At 60.8% G+C, this 16,697-nt stretch overlaps 2 protein-coding genes across 5 annotated transcripts in view; one reads left to right on the forward strand and one right to left on the reverse strand.

Moving 5' to 3' along the window:
- Positions 1–44: 44 nt before the first annotated feature.
- Positions 45–2,806, forward strand: IZUMO4 (IZUMO family member 4). Of its 2 annotated transcripts, XM_057540984.1 has the most exons (9): positions 45–279; positions 362–442; positions 559–630; positions 1,111–1,137; positions 1,246–1,321; positions 1,468–1,515; positions 1,600–1,614; positions 1,951–1,968; positions 2,535–2,806. In XM_057540984.1, exons 1-9 carry the CDS (start codon positions 66–68, stop codon positions 2,623–2,625), a joined length of 642 nt encoding a protein of 213 aa, XP_057396967.1. In that variant the 5' UTR covers positions 45–65; the 3' UTR covers positions 2,626–2,806. The 2 variants fall into 2 exon arrangements, with proteins under 2 accessions (XP_057396967.1, XP_057396966.1); XM_057540983.1 differs by lacking the exon at positions 1,246–1,321 and having other exon boundaries at positions 66–279; positions 1,468–1,614.
- A 1,715-nt stretch (positions 2,807–4,521) lies between these two features.
- AP3D1 (adaptor related protein complex 3 subunit delta 1) overlaps positions 4,522–16,697 on the reverse strand; it is a 45,108-nt gene continuing 32,932 nt past the window's right edge. For 2 of the 3 annotated variants that reach the window (XM_057540271.1, XM_007176595.3), the window contains 17 exons: positions 16,432–16,577; positions 15,851–15,992; positions 15,195–15,266; positions 14,484–14,559; positions 13,952–14,151; positions 13,531–13,604; positions 13,205–13,379; positions 12,843–12,899; positions 12,203–12,310; positions 11,859–12,005; positions 11,591–11,638; positions 11,095–11,284; positions 10,792–10,880; positions 10,626–10,711; positions 9,959–10,080; positions 9,773–9,852; positions 4,522–5,673 (listed from right to left, as the gene is read on the reverse strand). In XM_057540271.1, coding sequence (XP_057396254.1) covers positions 5,578–5,673; positions 9,773–9,852; positions 9,959–10,080; positions 10,626–10,711; positions 10,792–10,880; positions 11,095–11,284; positions 11,591–11,638; positions 11,859–12,005; positions 12,203–12,310; positions 12,843–12,899; positions 13,205–13,379; positions 13,531–13,604; positions 13,952–14,151; positions 14,484–14,559; positions 15,195–15,266; positions 15,851–15,992; positions 16,432–16,577 — 1,908 coding nt within the window. In that variant the 3' untranslated portion in view covers positions 4,522–5,577. The remainder of the gene's footprint in view (positions 5,674–9,772; positions 9,853–9,958; positions 10,081–10,625; positions 10,712–10,791; positions 10,881–11,094; positions 11,285–11,590; positions 11,639–11,858; positions 12,006–12,202; positions 12,311–12,842; positions 12,900–13,204; positions 13,380–13,530; positions 13,605–13,951; positions 14,152–14,483; positions 14,560–15,194; positions 15,267–15,850; positions 15,993–16,431; positions 16,578–16,697) is intronic. The other variant, XM_057540272.1, reaches the window with a different exon arrangement.

Below are 16,697 nucleotides of genomic sequence, written 5' to 3' on the forward strand. Positions count from 1 at the left end.
TGCGCGGTGGAGGGGCGTGGCGCGGGAGGCGCCGTCGGTTGGCCGGCGGCGGGCGGGGGCGGGCCATGGCACTGCTGCTGTGCCTGGCTCTGACAGCGGCGCTGGCCCGTGGCTGCTTGCACTGCCACGGCAACTTCTCGGAGAAGTTCTCCTTCTACCGCCATCACGTGAACCTCAAGTCCTGGTGGGTGGGCGACATCCCCGTGTCGGGCTCGCTGCTCACTGACTGGAGCCAGGACACAATGAAGGAGCTGCACCTGGCCATCCCCGCGGAGATCAGTGAGTGCGGGGCCGCGATCGGGAGCGCCCCCGGCCCAGCCAGGCCCCGGCCCGCTCACACGCCTCCTCCTGCCGTCCCCAGCCCGGGAGAAGCTGAACCAAGTGGCGAACGTCGTGTACCAGAGGATGGATCAACTGTACAAGGGGAAGATGTATTTCCCTGGTAAGGGGGCGACCGCCGTGCACGGGGAACTGAGGCAGAGCCCACCCGCCACAGGACACCTCAGGTCCGCCCGCCGACTGTGCGTGACCTCCCCCCTCTTGCCTTCCCGCCATCAGGGTATTTTCCCAACGAGCTGCGAGCTATCTTCCGGGAGCAGGTGCACCTCATCCAGAATGCCATCATCGAAAGTGAGCAAATGAGGGCTGGCGGGGAGGGAGGGTGCTGCTGCCCAGGGCCTGAGGACCCAGGGCCACGCGAGTATTTCAGTCTCCTTCCAGGCCTGGGGTCCCGGCCAGGTCGTGGTGAGGCTGGAGTAATGTGAATAGGGCGTCTGGCCTGGTGCAGCCAGGTGTCAGAACTCAGAAAGGGCAGAAACGGGGGAGAAGGGCCACACCCTGAGGGGGGCCCTTTTCATCCAGTGGGCACCAACAGGAGGGAGGCCTTGAAGGATAAATCCCACCCGTCCCTGCTACCTCCCCCCAACGGGCCCCTGGAGGCCTCAGAGTCTTGCGGCCGCCCTCCCCCGTGCTTTGCCCCATCCCAGGCTGGGGCCCACCTAAGTGACCAACGGACAGGCCCTGAGCCTTGGGCAGCCTGGGAGGGGGAGAGAGCGGGGGACAGGTCAGGCCTGCTAAGAAGGCACCTGCTGTGCTCTCGTCCCCCCACAGGCCGCATTGACTGTCAGCGTCACTGTGGTGAGTGAGCCTCTGTCCGGGTTGTGGGGTGTGGCAGCAGTGGCGGCAGCTCGGGGCCCCAGAGGCTGAGGGTGAAGGGAGGGTGCGGCCGCCTCTGGTGTGTTACAGGCATCTTCCAGTACGAGACCATCTCCTGCACCAACTGCACGAACTCGCACGTCGTCTGCTTTGGCTACAACTGCGAGTAGGGCTCAGACGCGGGCGGCCCCCTGCCCCTGGGGTCCGAGGCTCTCCCTGGAGGGTCCCCTCATCACCCGGGCAGGGGATGGAAGCCCCCCACCTGGCCCTTGAATGTGGGCCGCGCCCCCTCCACACCCCGTGTCCCTGCAGGTCGTCGGCAGAGTGGGAGACAGCAGTGCAGGGCCTCCTCCAGCACATGTGAGTCAGGGCAGCTAGGCTCGGGGAGGAGAGCCCCCCGATCAAGGCCCCTTGGCCCTGACTCCGGTCCTGCTGTCGTTGTAGAAATAACTGGAGCAAGTAAGTAGTTCCCCCTCCCCAAAGGCAGTGTGCGTGTGCGTCCTCGCGGGTGAGTATGTGCCGGGGCAGCCACAGAAGGCAGCACCTGCCCCTGGTGTGGCGGGCCCAGCCTCTACCTCCCAGGGTCTCTGAGCTCGGCTGGCACGAGGAGCACATCCTGGTTAAGGGGTCCCCAGAGTCTGGTCCTACCCCTGCCCCAGGCCAGTGGCAGGCTGTGGTCGGAGCTGGGGAGGGCGCCCCCTGGTGGAGGCGTGCCCCAGTGGAGGCGCCTCAGGGCCACAGGCACAGCCTCAGCCCCAAAGCTCGGAGCTAACTGGGGCCCGTTGTGTCTTTCAGACAGGACACCAACACAAGGTAAGGCCCCCCACCCCAGGCCCGTCCTCCTGGAGCAGGCGGGGGTGTGTGGCGTGGGGTTGTCCCAGTCAGTGGGGGAGGGCAGGGGTGTTGGATGGGGTGGGCGCAGCCGGGCAGGACTCCCTCTCTGCACCTGGGACATGTGGACATCACGTCTGCAACCCCGCCCATGCCATCACTGCATGAATAAACATGAGCTCCTCCTCCTCCTCGCCTGGACACACAGAACCACTCCAGCCTTGTGAGTGACCCAGTGGGGGTAAGCCGCAGGGACATGGGTGAACTCCAGGGGCAGGAGTTGTGCCTAAGCCAGAGATCAGAACCCCATGCCCCCCCCACTCATTGCTGCCTTTTCAGCCCTAGTCATGGGAGTGTAGGGCGTGACCCCACTGCTGTCCTAGGGATGTGAGAACACGCAAGGCCTCCGAGTTCAGCTTGAGGGTCTGTCTGCAGCCCTGTCACATGCCCAGCTGGTAGGAGGGGCCCAGGTCCCCAGCAAAAACCCACCAGGGAGAGCAAGGTGCGGGAGGGGAGGAAGGACCGGGGGCACCCACGTCTCCTTGCAGCTTGTTATCACCAAGCTTCAGGTGTCTGGAGCCCCCGCACCTGGCCAACCTGACTCTGGAAAACGCCTCCGAGTGCCTGATGGAGCACTGAGGGCGGCCAGGCCCGCCAGACCCGCCCCCGCCACGGTCTGACGCCGCGGAGCAGGCCTGCTGCTGCCTGGGTGCCCCCCCCCCTTGGAGCCCAGGCTGGGCCGGGCCGGGGCTGGGAGGAGGGGAAGGGAGGTAGATGGGTTTGTATACAGCAGCGGGATCACAGCTGTTTGACGGAATGATTAAATATCCCTGACATTTCTCATCCCGAAGTGGTCCTTGTTGGGGCTCCGGGCTGGGGCCCCAGGCGAGGTGCGACCTTGGCCTACAGGGCAGGGCTGCGGGGCTTCCCGGGTGCAAACGGCAACTAGCCTTCAGGGCAAGTGGTTCTCTTGAGGACATGAAAGGAGGCTGGTGAAAGTCAGGGCCAGCATCGGTGCATCTTGGGGCTCCTACCACATCGGCTGCATCTCAGCCGAGGCACGGGAACTGCTGTGCCCACCGCTTGGCTTCTTGGTTTTGAGGAAACACCCCACATGGGTCATGAGGGGACAGACCCAAACTGTGACCCAGGGCTCAACATCCATCCAGCAGACGGGAGGTGCCTCTGTGCCCGCGGATGCCGTGGTGAGCTTGGCAGCTGTCTGGCTCCTGGGCTGGCCCTTCACAGCCTGGTCAGCCGCCGATCCCTTCCCCCAGCTAAGGGGTCCCCTGCCTGGCGTGGCGCCTTCCTTCCAAGGGTTCACTGACAGAACACTGGCCTCTGCCTGCCCAGGAATGTTGCTGAGGTCAGGGGAACTGAGAGCGGGAAACTCCAGAGGGATGCTCCAACGCCCTGGGGCCTGTGCGGGGTCCACGAGCTGGAGCAGGGAGGGCCAGGCCAACGACCACCCGGGGGCCATCCGAGGCCTCTCTCCCCACCCGCTGCCGGAGGGGGCTTCCGTGCAGGGCTCCACACCTGCCCACGTTTTGGATTCAGGCTGGAGTTGATTTGGGCTCTGCTGGCACAGCCCTCTGTCCACATGGCGTCAGTGAAGCCATCTGAAACGCTGAGAATCAAAACAGCAGCAGGGGGCTTCCCTGGTGGCGCAGTGGTTAAGAATCCGCCTGCCAATGCAGGGGACACGGGTTCGAGCCCTGGTCCGGGAAGATCCCACATGCCACGGAGCAACTAAGCCCGTGCACCACAACTACTGAGCTTGCGCTCTAGAGCCCGCGAGCCACAACTTCTGAGCCCACGTGCCACAACAACTGATGCGCGCCTAGAGCCCATGCTCCGCAACGAGAAGCCACCACAATGAGAAGACTGCGCACTGCAACTAGAGAAAACCTGCACCCAGCAACGAAAACCCAACACAGCCAAAAATAAAATGTAAAATTTAAAAAAAGAAAAAAAAAACGAAACAAAAAAACCCCAAAACAGCAACAGGGCCTTCCTTCCAGCATCTGCTCCTGCTGATTCCTGGGGCCTTGGGGTCTGTACACGTGTGTCTGGACTCCTAACCCTGCCCTTTTCTCACTGGGCGCTTCAAAAATTAGAAATGAGGGTGTGTGTGTGCGTGTGTGTACAAGCGTTTACCTAACTTAAACTTTCCTTATTTCAGTAATGCTTCTGCTCACCCTGCACACCCCTTACGAATGGGGTTCCCTGGTAAGGGAGGGAGACCCGTGGGCCCCTCAGAATCCCGTGGGGCGGGGGGGGGGTCAGGCGGCTCCTCGTTACCACCGGAGCCCAGGGGCCTGGATGACGTGAGGACCACGTCCCCTCCCGAGGGGCCGAGGGGTGCGTGGCAGGAGGGCAAGGGCTCCCCCGCACATTGCAACCTCCATGAGGGTGCCCTGCAGCCCCCTCGGACCACGAGCATTTCAGGGGCTGCGTGCTGACCCCCATAGTGGGTCAGAATCCCCTGGCTGGGGGGCATACACTGTCATGGGCCAGAGACCCAACAGGTAAACGTCTGTTTTGCAAGTTTATTGGATCATCTTGACACAGAATCATTACAGCAGCGTGATATGTCTCTCCTTTATACGGGAATGTCGATAGCAAATAAATTCTTATATAACACATCATACATTTCGAGATTCTAGAATCACTGCACAGGATTCTGTAATAGGTTACTCTACATGCTAAAGTGACAGTTTTCATCAAAAGGAAAAGTTAAAACGTCATCGAGGACTATCATTTCTGAGGAAAGTTCAGTCTCACGGGGGTGGGCTGGGGTCCCCCTCCCTGCCCCTGAGGTGCATTTCAGGGGCCCAGCCGCCCCTGGACACACGTGCTTCGCCGTCAGGGCTGCGGAGCCCAGGACTAGGCCCTTCCGCACGTGCAGGCACAGACCTGCAGAGCGTCCAGTGATGAGCGGAGGGGCCAGAATCGCAGCTCTCCACCACTCACCCCAACACCCGACTGGGCACGGAAGCCAGTGAGGTCCGGGATCCCCGCTGGGCACCCCCCACTTGGCGGACACACGAACACGGTGGTGGGATGAACGGGATGTGATGGACGAGAGCCTGCACAACCCTCTCCCACCACGTGTCCTGCGGGGAGGACGTGACCCTTGGCGTCAGGGATGAACAGGAATGTCGCCTGGCTGAGTAGCTGGCCTGTTCTTCACCCCCCAGCTGCCAGTGGGCAGGGCATCCGGGGACTCACGGGACTCGGATGGCTTGACAGAAGCGGGACGCGCCACCCCGTCTGGTCCCCACCAGGAACCAGCCTGGATGGCGGTCACCCTCACCCTCGGGCAGCTCCTGTGGCCACGTGCACAGTCCGCTCCGGCTACAGAAGCCCCTGCTGGCCTGGGGAGTGGAAGGGGGCTTCAGGCCAGAGAGAGCGGTGAGGGCAAAGTAAAAAAGATGACAAGATAAATCAACGCAACATAAACCTCGGTGTCTACACAGTGGATGACGGTGGACTGGGTTATCTCCCGGCTGCACCCAGTCCTTGCAACAGAGGAGAAACCCGGCACTTGGCCGCCCTCCCCGCGAGCCCTCCCCATGGCGGGCGGCGCGCTCAGCATTTGGCCAGCGTTTCCTTCATCTCCTCTAGCACGTTGCTCAGCAGTGTTGAATCGCTGCACTTCCCATCCACCGACACCGACTTCTCACCCTGCAACGGGGAAACAACGGCCAGCGCCTTGAGACGCCGCCCTGCGACTCCCGTGTACCTCCAACTTTTGCAAATGCTCTCCTATGCCCGGGTGCTTTCATAATCAAAAGGAGGGGCTCCAGGCAAGACGCAGCAGGTGCACCGCGCCCTACTGTCCCCCAGGGGCCCAGGACGGACGCTCTGGCAGAGCGCGGCGGAGGCAGCGATGCCAGCCCTGCGGAGGACACACAGCCCCACCTGGCCCGGCCCCACAGGGGCACGCAGGAGGCAGCTGTGCAGAGAGGAAGGCTGTGAAAACCGGAGGGCGTGGGCCCAGATGTCCTGCAGCTGGAACCTGTGTGTCAATGCCCTCCACAGGGTCTAAGGAAGGCCCAGGGTCTCCTCCTATTCAGAGTGTCCAGGATACAGTCCAAAATCACTCGGCACCGCAAGACTGGGGAAATCTCAGCTCACGTGGAAAAGACAATCAACAAACGCCCACCGAGAAGAGGTGGATGTTGGAATCACCTAACAGGCTTTGAAGTAGCTACTACAAGAACCTCCCATCACCAACCACGTACATTCCTGAAGCACACAGGAAAACACAACATCTCAGCAAAGTAATGGAAGAGTCAAGAACAACCCAGTGGAAATTCGAGACCTGAATACAACAGCCAAGATGAAAAGCTCACTGGATGGGCTCAACAGCAGAACGGACATGACAGAAGAGTCAATGACCCAGACAAGAGATTAATGAAAATAATCCAAGCTGAACAGATAGCGGAAAGGAGTCGGAGGTGGGGTGGGGTGGGCAGAGTAACAAAAGGTCTGAGATTCACATCACAGGGGTCCCGGAAGGAGGGGACAAAGAATGAAGTGCTGAAGAGGTACTTAAATCATAGCTGAAAACTTCCAAGTTGTGCAAAAGACATAAACGCACAGATTCAGCAAGTTCGGCAGACTCCACAGTTAACATAAACCCAAGGAAGTCAATGCCCAGACACATCACGAACCGCTGAAAACTGAAGACAGAGAAAAACCTAAAATAGCCAGAGGAAAACGATGCATTCCCTAGTAAAAGGAAAATGTTCCTTGTCAGAAACCACAGACACTAAAAGGAAATGGCCTAGGGCCTTCCCTGGTGGTCCAGTGGCTAAGACTCTGTGCTCCCAATGCGGGGGGCCTGGGTTCGATCCCTGGTCAGGGAACTAGATCCCGCATGCCTCAACCAAAGATCCCTCATGCTGCAACTAAAAAGATCCTGCATGCCGCAACTAAGACCTGGTGCAGCCAAATAAGTAAATATTTTCATTTTTTTTTCTTTTTAAAAAGGGGGAAATGGCCTATTTTTGAGGTACTGAGTGAAAAGACCGACCGACAAAGCCAGAATTTCATACCCAGTAAAAATAGCCTTGAGGAATACTGAAATAAAGAATAATCAATCAGATGAAGGAAAACTAAGAGAATACACATCCAATATACCTGATCTAAAAAGAAGTTCTTCAGACAGAGGGAAATGAGCCAGAAGGGTGGAACATGAGGAATGAAAGCGACAGAAATGGGAGACATGTGGGCGGGCACAAGAGGCTATCTCGCCCCCTCCCGCCCCCACCCACACCCCGAGTTCTCTGAAATCTGTAAAGCTGTAATGTGGTGTAAGGCGTCTTCAACGTCTGCAAAGGCAAAACCTAAGACAACTGCCCGTGCGAAGGGATGGTCAAGGGACCGAGAGGGTGTGAGCTTTTTACATTCCGCCTGAGTTCCAAGTAGACTGTGCACACCAAGTGTGTAATGTAGTCCCTTGAGCCCCCCAAGCAGATACACAGAGACCATCAACAACACAGCCAACATATAAACACGGGATACTGTAATGCTCACATACACCACAGAAAGTGGAAGTGGGAAGAAGAGGAACGAAAAACACAGGGAAAAAACAAAATGTGGGACAAACCCAAATGTATCAGTAATACTTTAAGCACAAATGGTCTGAACACGACAACTGAAAGACAGAGATTGACAGGATGAATAAGGACACGTGACCCAAACTCCACAGCATTCACAAGGAATTCTTATCCAAACAGGATAAAGGCAGGTTCACAGCAAAAGACATACCACGTAAGCACCCATCAAATGAGAGCAGGAGTGCCTGTACTGATACCAGACAAGGTAGCCTTCAGACAAAAGAACACAGCCCAGGACAGAGAGGAGCACACCCACTGATGAGAGGGTCCCTCGCCAAGATCCCACAATTCTAACGGTCCACACAGCCAACAACAGGGCTCCCACACATGGAGTAAAGCCTGACGAACTGGGGGAACAGACCAACTGACCACCACTGGCCTCATACTCCTTGCTCACTCATCTAGGGCCAGAAGAGAGAAAATCTGCAAGGATCCAGAAGAAAAGGAAAACGCCATCAACCAGCAGGATCTAGGTGACACGTGTAACATGCTTCCAGGCACCTATGGAATATCCATCCAGAATGACCACATCCTGGGCCAGAGCACAAGCCTCAGCACATTTCAAAGGCCTGAAAAGTCAAACCAGAAATCAGTAACCAAAAAGCAACAGGAAACTTTCTAAATGCTTAGAAATTAACATACTTCTAAGTAATCCATGGGTCAGAGAGGAAGGAGTGATAGGAAGTATTTTGAACTGTATAGAAATGAAAATGAATCACAAAAATGTGTGCAGTTCATCCAAAACAGTACTTAAGAGGAAAATTTATAACACTAAAAACTTTATTAGAAGAGACAGGTCTCGGACTTCCCTGGTGGTGCAATGGGTAAGACTACGCGCTCCCAATGCAGGGGGCCTGGGTTCGATCCCTGGTCGGGGAACTAGATCCCGCATGCAGCAACTAAAGAGTTACATGCCACAACTAAGAGTCCACATGCCACAACTAAGAAGTCTGCGTGCAGCAACTAAAGACCTGGCTCGAGTCAAAAATAAGTAAGTAAATAAACGAACAAACAAATAAATATTAGAAAAAAAAAAAAGAAGAAGAAGAGATAGGTCTTGGTCTAAGTTTTCACCTTAAGAAACCACGAATGAGCAAAATAAACCCAAGGCAGGCAGAAGTAAGGAGATATGCAGCAAAACTCAATAAAATTTATTGTTTAAAGAAATATTAACTTTTTAAATTTTTTGGCCACACCATGCCAGGGATCAAACCCGGGCGCCCGGCAGTGGAAGCATGGAGTCCTAACCACTGCACTGCCAGGAAAGTCCCTAACTTTTAAAAAAGATTGGTTATCAAATTGATCTTTCAAAAGATCAACAGAATGGATAAGTAAGACTTCTGGCCAGGATAACCAAGAAAAATGAGAGAAGACACCAATTACCAACATCAAGAATGAAAAATAGGGCTTCCCTGGTGGTGCAGTGGTTGAGAGTCTGCCTGCCAATGCAGGGAACACGGGTTCGAGCCCTGGTCTGGGAAGATCCCACATGCCGCGGAGCAACTGGGCCCGTGAGCCACAGCTACTGAGCCTGCGCATCTGGAGCCTGTGCTCCGCAACAAGAGAGGCCGCGATGGTGAGAGGCCCGCGCACCGCAATGAAGAGTGGCCCCCGCTTGCCGCAACTAGAGAAAGCCCACGCACAGAAACGAAGACCCAACACAGCCAAAATTAAATAAATAAATCAATAATTAAAAAAAAAAAAAAAGAATGAAAAATAATCACCACTGATCCCTCAGACACTAAAAGGACACGAAGAGAACCGGCCAACTTGACACACCATCAGCTCCATAACCTGGATGAAACAGACCAATTCTTTGAAAACTACGAACTACCAAAAATCACCCAATAAGAAACAGAGAAAGCAAGAAGTCTTACAACTATCAAAGAAAGAAACTGAACTCGTAGATAAAAACCTTTCAAAAAAGAAACCCCCAGACCCAAACGCTTTCCTTGGCGAATTCTACATAACGTGCAAGAAGGAATACTGACTACACGCAATCTCTTCCGGGAAATGTGAGAGGAGGGAACACACTAGTGCCCTGATGCCAAGGCCAGATGGAGAAAAGGAAAGGCCGACACCCCTCACAAACACAGGCTCAAGGAGGCATGGCGGCGAGGCGTGGACAGGCCTGGCGGGGGCCCTCCCGTGGGGCTCACCTTCTTCACCAGGAGGCAGACGTGGTGGCCCTGGATGGAACGGCTGTACATGGAGGCGCAGGAGTCCACCCGCTCCACAACTGCAACAGAGGGCCGGGGGGTGAGGCCGGGCCAGCCCCTGGCGGCAGGGGACAGTCACAGGTGCGGGAAGAGGGCCGAGCCATCTGTCGGCATGTCCAGTCTTACCGGAAAAATGGTGGTGAAAACAGATCTTTGCCAGAAGGTTCTGGAAGGACATACTAATGCCATCAACCTTGACTGAGCTCATGCTCAGGTCCCCGGACTCCAACAACTTGGCAAACGCGTCACTGTGGGAAGGACACAGAACGGGGGGGGACAACAGGGGGATCCCCTGCAGCAGGGCAGAGACCCCAGCCCAGGGGGTGGGGCGCCTCCTTTGTGGGTCTGTAACTCAGGGTCCCCCAGGGTCTGGTAGGAAGTCAAGAGCTGAACGTGTCCCCAGGACACAACTGCACTTGGAGACAGGGCCCTAATCTAACGTGACCAGGGTCCCTGTGGGAACAGGAAATGAGGACGCAGACGTGCAGGGATGGATGACCACGTGAGGACACGGGGAGAGGGCCACGGAGAGGGGCCTCAGGAGGGCCAGCCCTTCCCGCGCTCTGGGCTCGGACGTCCAGCGTTAGGGCCACCAGGCCTGTGCTGAGAGTCAGGCGCCCGAGCTGGCCGGCCCGGCAGACGCGCTGGGCGTTCTGCGCCAACCACGAGCCGGTCACCCAACACTCCGTGCACGTCCTCGTCTCGGGTCAGAGGACGTTGCCAAGGTGACCGCATGGAGAGCTTCCCACAGCACAGAAGTGGGGAGCCAGGGGTGGGCAGGAGGGTGGCGCACCTGTAGCACGGCGTGGTGACCAAGTACGAGGTGCAGGTGAAGTGCAGCTTGAAGTCCAGCTTCTCATGGGTGGAACCTTCGTCATTCTGCAGGAGCAGGGGCGCAGGGTGAGCGGGGGTGGGGCACGCGGCTGACCCTCAGGGTGCCCCCCTTCCCCACCAGGTACCTTGGCGATGAAAGACAGGGTCCCTTTGAGCTTCTGCGCCGTGACGATGCTCTGAATGGTGAACACAAACTGGGCTTCGTTGGAGATGCCTGGTGAGGGCGAGATGCGGACCTGAGGAGCAGCACGGGGCACGGCCTGGGGTGGCGGAGGGGGGTGCAGCCACCTGGGCAGGCGGCAGGGACGCAAGCCTGGCCTGGGTCTGCCCTCAGTGCTGCCTGCCCTGGTCAGGGAGCCAGGCTCAGCCCTGAGGGGGCACCAGATGACAGGATCCGGGGGCTCCTGGCTGTCCCGGGGGCCACTCACCAGGGGGCAGCTGGAAAGGCACGGGGACACCGTCGTGGACCGAGGAGCCCTCTGGCCGGGCCAGCCGGGCGTTGAGAGAGTCCAGCACGTTGAGCTCCATGTTCTTGAGGAAGCTGCTGCTCTGGTTCTCCAGGACCACGGACACCGTGACCTGGCTGTCCTTCTGCAGGCTGCCCTGCACGTCGTACGTCTGCAGAGCAAGGCCCGGGGTCGGCGGGGCAGGGAAGCCCACCAAGGACCCCCGTGGGCCTAGACGAGGGCCCGGGAGAGTGTGGGCACCACCCGCTCTCCCAGCGCATGAACGTGCAAAGAAGGGAACGTCCTGAGCCCTCGCACAAGCACCCGAGTTCCAGCTCTGTCCGCGACTGTCAGCTGTTCCCGACCCAGAGTGAGCAGGCCTCGCTGGCCGCCCGGCTCCACTCCATGCCCTGCATGTCCAGAGACAAGAGCCCTGAGCCCGCCCAGCCCCACCCCCCATAACCCCCACGTGGCTCACCATCTTGATGTAAGAATTTTCAGCCAGGAGAGAGTAGCTAGACATGGGCTGGAAAAAAAGAGAAACGTTTCAGCTTCGGGCGGCGAGGACCTAGGACCGACGTCGGGAGCTGCCAGGTGCCGCCGGCAGGAAACACTAGGAGCCCCCGCGGGTCCCGGACAACACGAGTCTACACCCCGGGGCTCCTGACCCTGGCAGGGCCGGGAGGACTGCAGGGAGGGTGCAACGCCCATGGCCCGCTCCCAGCGTGCTCGGGAAGCACGCTCACCGGGAGGGGCTCCTCATCGAGCGCGCCGTTCTCCACGGGCTCGGCCTCCCCTTCCCTTGGAGGCGCCCTCTTCTTGGATTTCTTCTGGTCTTTGGAGCGCTCCTCCTTGTCCTTCTTGTGTTTCTTCTTCTTATGCTTGGAAGGTTTCTGAAACAGGAACAGGGCTCAGGCCAACCCCACGCTCCTCCAGCGAGTTACAGCCCCACGGTGCCGTGTGGAAGCAGAACCCCGCACACACAGCGACAGGAGGCCACTGTGAGGAGGCCCCAGCGGCCCCCCTCGGTGGGACCTGGGTGGCGGGCTAGCACCTCCCCCAGCCCGGATCCTGCACACCACGCCCCCACCTTCTCGAGGTCCTGCTCCCCGTCCTCGGCGGCGTCCTGCTCCTCTCCCCTGGGCTCCTCCTGCTCCTCCTTCGGGGAGGCGACCGCGGCGTTCACGCCGGGCTCTTCCTGCAGGGAGACAGGTGGCAGGCTCAAAAGGCAGCTGGGGCCCGGGATGGGGTGGCCTGCGCCCTCAGCCCTGACCTGCCTGGTCCGGGACACCCCGCAGTGACGAACCTCCCTCCGCATGCCAGGCGTGTCGTCAGCACGCAGACAGACGTGTGGCCCCCAGTAAGTGCCGGTGGCCAGCAGAGGGGAAAGGAGGCCCTGCCTGAGGCCGGCTGGCACTGACCAGGGTCACGGCTGGAGACCCCAGAGCCAGCAGGCCCCAGCCACTAACACAAAGCGGTCGCTCAGGAGCGCTGCCTGGCTCTGGGGGCCCGGGCTCTGCGCTGAGGGCCGGCCACGCAGCCACTGCCTGGGCGAGACCTTGGGCACAGAACCGAGCCGGCCCAGACCAGGCTTCTGCCTGAGGGTCCCCCACCTCCTCCACCGCCGGGGCAGGGCGCCAAGGTGGCACCCTGACGTCTCCAAGGCCGAAAAGCACAGGTGTCCGCCGAGGGGCACTTGGGGCCAGCACAGGTCACTGGCAGGCTCTTACCGGGGCCGGGGTGGCGGCAGGCGGCGTGGTGGACAGCCAGAAGTCTAAGTCCACACCCTGAAACCACAGGAACACACGCCTTTGGCCAGAGCAGCAGCCCTGAGAGGGCACAGTGGCTCCGCCAGGCACAGGCCACTGCAGCCCCGCAGGACCCGAGTGTGCACGGAGCCGGCAGCACGTCCAGCGCTACCGCCACGGGAACGAGCGCCCGCCGAGACCACGTGGCCAGGCGGAGTCACGCTGCTCTGCGGCAAGGCCCACGACCCGTGCGTGACGGTTCTGTAGGAGCCCCCCTGGAAGAGGGGCAGCTGGCAGCCCGGGCCCGCCCCGCCCAACGTGACACACGCCGCCTGGTCTCTCACCTTCTCCGCCTCCTTCTTTTTCTTCTCTCGCTCTTTCTCCTTGTGCTTCTTCTCCTTCCTCTTGGGCTTCTTGCTCTTTTTTTCCACGACAGCGATGTCCTGTCTCTCCGGGGACTTGGAGGTCTCAGCGTCTCTGTGTTTCTGGACGGGCAGCTTCTCGCTGTCGGCTAGGGGCCTGGGGGTGGTCACAGGAGGCATGGCCCGTGACAAGGCCGCTCCCCCTCTGTGCAGTAAACAGAGAACAGAGGGAGGGACCAGGCCATGGGGAGCCCAGGCCACGTCCAGCCCCGTGGGGCAGCTGCCCAGGTCTCAGTCCCAGCACTCACTTGTCCAAGTCGATGTCCAGGGCCCTGTAGGGGTCGTTGGGGTCTTTGTCGTCCTCGTCGCTGGGCAGGGCATTCTGAGGGGGGAGAGGAGCCCTGCGTCCATCCAGATCAACCCGTCCGGCCCCCGACCCCGCCGAGCCTTACGGGTGGACAGGGCACCCATCTCCCTTCTCAGAAACAGGCCACCAGGTCCACACCCCTGAGGGAGTCTGATCTGGGGCCTGGCGCTCGGCGCGGGCAGCGAACTCAACGCAGGTAATGGGGCAGGAGTGCAGGGGCCGCCTGCTCACGGTGCACAGGGCACAGCTGGCTGAGGCTGCCCCGTGCCACAGAGGCAGCAGCGATGGGCAGGCCCACGCGAGGGTGGAGCCCACCTCGGGGAAGGGCGCCTGCCCGCCCGCCACGCAGGCCCGCGGCTGACCTCGGGCATCTCCTCGGTGACGATGTCCACACGCTGGGCGGGGGTGATGTCCTCGTCGCTCTCCGTGTGCAGTGAGCTGTGGCGCCGGGCACCCCGCCTCTCCCGCTCCCTCTTCTTCCTCTTTCTCTTGTCCTTCTCCAGCCTCTGCCGGTGCCGCCGTTCTTCCTCCAGCTTCACGTACTGGTCTGACATGGGCATCCCTGCCGACAGGCGCACACGCGGCACTCAGCCCAGAGCCGTGGACACGTCCCACCCGGCCAGCACCCTGCTGCCACCTGGTTCACCCACAGCCCCGAGACCCAGGCCTGGGGGAAGGGGATGCTGGGCAATGCCCTCTGGCTACCGGGACACAGACAGGGTCCCCAGGGCGGCGAGGGGTATGGGGCTGAACCTGGGGGCCGTGGCGTGCACCCCTGCCTGCTGGGACGAGGATGCAGCACGGGGTGCAGGGCAGGGCTGGAGCGCAGGCCCAAGGTGGCACCTGCACCTGGCCTGAAGCCCCCGTCACCCGTGCCACCGGGCACACACTTGCCTGGCACCTTCAAGGGCACCGAGAGGTCAATCTGCACCACGGGAATGTGGTCCACGCCTGGCGCGTCCTGGTACCGCTGGAGAGGAGACACCGAGGCCCCGTCACTGGGCAGGGCGGTGGGCCCAGCGTGATACGCCAACGCCCCAGAGCAAGGAGTCACAAAGACGGGGGTGGGCTGCCAGCGGGGACGAGTACAGGATGGGGTGCAACACTTCCATTTTTTGCATCTGAATCTTTTTTCTTTCCGAGTCGGAAAAACAGTGCAGGCTTGGAACCATGGTGACATAGCGCTTCCCGCCCCCAGGACGGCTGGAATCAGCAAGCCCGACACACAGGTGCCGGCGGGGGACAGTCTGCAGCCCCTCAGAGAGGTGACCCAGAAATCCCAAGAGCAAGGACCCCGCGCAGCACCCGCCCCGTGGAGCCACGTGTCCCCAAGGGAGCCCAGCACGGACGACGGGTCTGCCAGGTGGAGGGTACAGATGAAGGCGGTGGCTCCAGGCAGGAGCCCAGGCCCCCTCGCGCCCCCTCCCCTCCCACCAAGGCAAAGGAGCCCGACCTCGCCCACGCAGGACTCACTCCCCGGGTGTTGGTGTCGGAAGCCCCTCACGGTCCTGCCCGTGGACCTGCTGACAGCCCCGCACGGGCCGTGGGCAGAGAGCGGACAGGCCCCGCGGGAGCGTGTCTCAAGGGCGAGTAGGCCGGCCTCACCTTTTGGGGGGACGGGGAACTCTTGATGTAGAATGGGTTGTTGGCCTGCTCCTGCTTCCGGGCCTCACGGCGCTGAGGGGACAGGATGCAGCGCGCACGTCAGCGGGCACGCGGAGCCCTCACCTTTGCATCCTCCCAGGTGGGGGCCACGTCCACGCGCCAGACCCGGGGTGGGGGGTGCCGGGACCCCTCGCCACTTTCACTGTCGGCCTTCGACCACGAGGAGGCGGAGGGCGGCGGTGGGAAAGAGCAGGTGGGAGACAGGCAGGCGGTAGGCGGGACAACCCAGGAGTCGCACGGGCGGGGCTCGGAGAGGCTGTGTGCTCCGGGGCAGGGCCTGCGGTGGGGGTCAGGCCGGGCGAGGAAGGCCGGCGGGGGAGCGGGGGACGTAGCACGCCTTGCTTCTCCAGTCTGCACGGCACCCTGAGGCTCCGCACCCAGGAGCGCAGGCAGCAGGTGGGCGCGGCATGCCGGGTACCCCAGGGCCTGAGCGCGCTCGGGCCCCACGGTCTCCCTAGGGAGCTCCCGGCTCAAGAGGCCACTCCTGGTCTCAATGAGAACCCCACCCAAAGTCAAAGGTGGCTCAGCGCTGCCCACCGGACAGTGGACCCAAGCCCAGACCTGACCATGCGCGGCCCTGGCCCGCCCCGCCTCACCCGGGCCAGCTCCTGCTCGTCCGCCTCGGGCGGCCGCTGCTTGGCGTGCCGTGGCTCCTCGTCGTGGAAGATGGCCTTGGGCTTCTCATCCTCAGACTCACTGTCCGAGAGCGGCTCATTGATCCAGGCGTCCAGGTCCAGGCTGCAGGACACAGTGAGATCACACGGGGGCTCCGGCCTGCATGCCTGGCCCTGGACACTGCCGTCCCCTTGGAGACAAGGACGTGAAGGCTGGGCAGTGGCCCGAGGCCACAGTGGGCAAGGCAGACCAGGGACCCCGGAGCCTGGGCAGCCCCCCTCCCCCGTTCTCAGGCTGCCCCCAAGGTTTGTGGGCGACAGCTGCCAGCCAACCTGCTTCCCAGGGATGGCACCAGGGGCGGGGTCAGCAGGGCCCCAGGAGAACTAGTGAGTGACGTGCGAGAGAGGTCTGTCCCGCCCACAGGGGGCTGGGGCCGCAGGGGGCCTTCCTCCCAGCCCCCTCCACCTCGCCCGTCTGGACGGCAGGTCCGGGCTGTGGTCCTGCTCCCACGGGCCCTCGTGCCACCCTGCATCTGTGTCCTCCGACGGACCGCAGGGCTCACCCTTCGGGGACTGGAACCTTCTTCTGTGCCTTGGGAGCCACCGGGTTCAGCTCCCCAGCAAAGAGGGCGCTCACTTCTTCTGCCACTGGCACATCCCTGGCCTGAAGCTTCTGGACGTGCTTGACCAGCTGCAAGATGCAAGACGCCTGGGGGGGCCGTGGATGAGTCAGGAGGGAGTTACGGAGGCCTGGCCCTGAAGGCCACTCAGCCCCCACGGGGCATCGCTCAAACCGTGCAGACGCCCAGCCGGACGCCTGCTGAGGACT

The sequence above is a fragment of the Balaenoptera acutorostrata genome, chromosome 2, assembly GCF_949987535.1.
Source record: "Balaenoptera acutorostrata chromosome 2, mBalAcu1.1, whole genome shotgun sequence".
Classification (NCBI taxonomy): Eukaryota; Metazoa; Chordata; class Mammalia; order Artiodactyla; family Balaenopteridae; genus Balaenoptera; species Balaenoptera acutorostrata.

What these genes read in the sequence shown, in the direction of transcription:
- IZUMO4 (XM_057540984.1), top strand. Translation starts at nt 66, where the DNA reads ATGGCACTGCTGCTGTGCCTGGCTCTGACAGCGGCGCTGGCCCGTGGC. An exon ending in GGCCATCCCCGCGGAGATCA is followed by an intron (nt 280 to 361) that starts GTGAGTGCGGGG and finishes TGCCGTCCCCAG; the next exon opens with CCCGGGAGAAGCTGAACCAA. An exon ending in TGCTTTGGCTACAACTGCGA is followed by an intron (nt 1,322 to 1,467) that starts GTAGGGCTCAGA and finishes GTGTCCCTGCAG; the next exon opens with GTCGTCGGCAGAGTGGGAGA.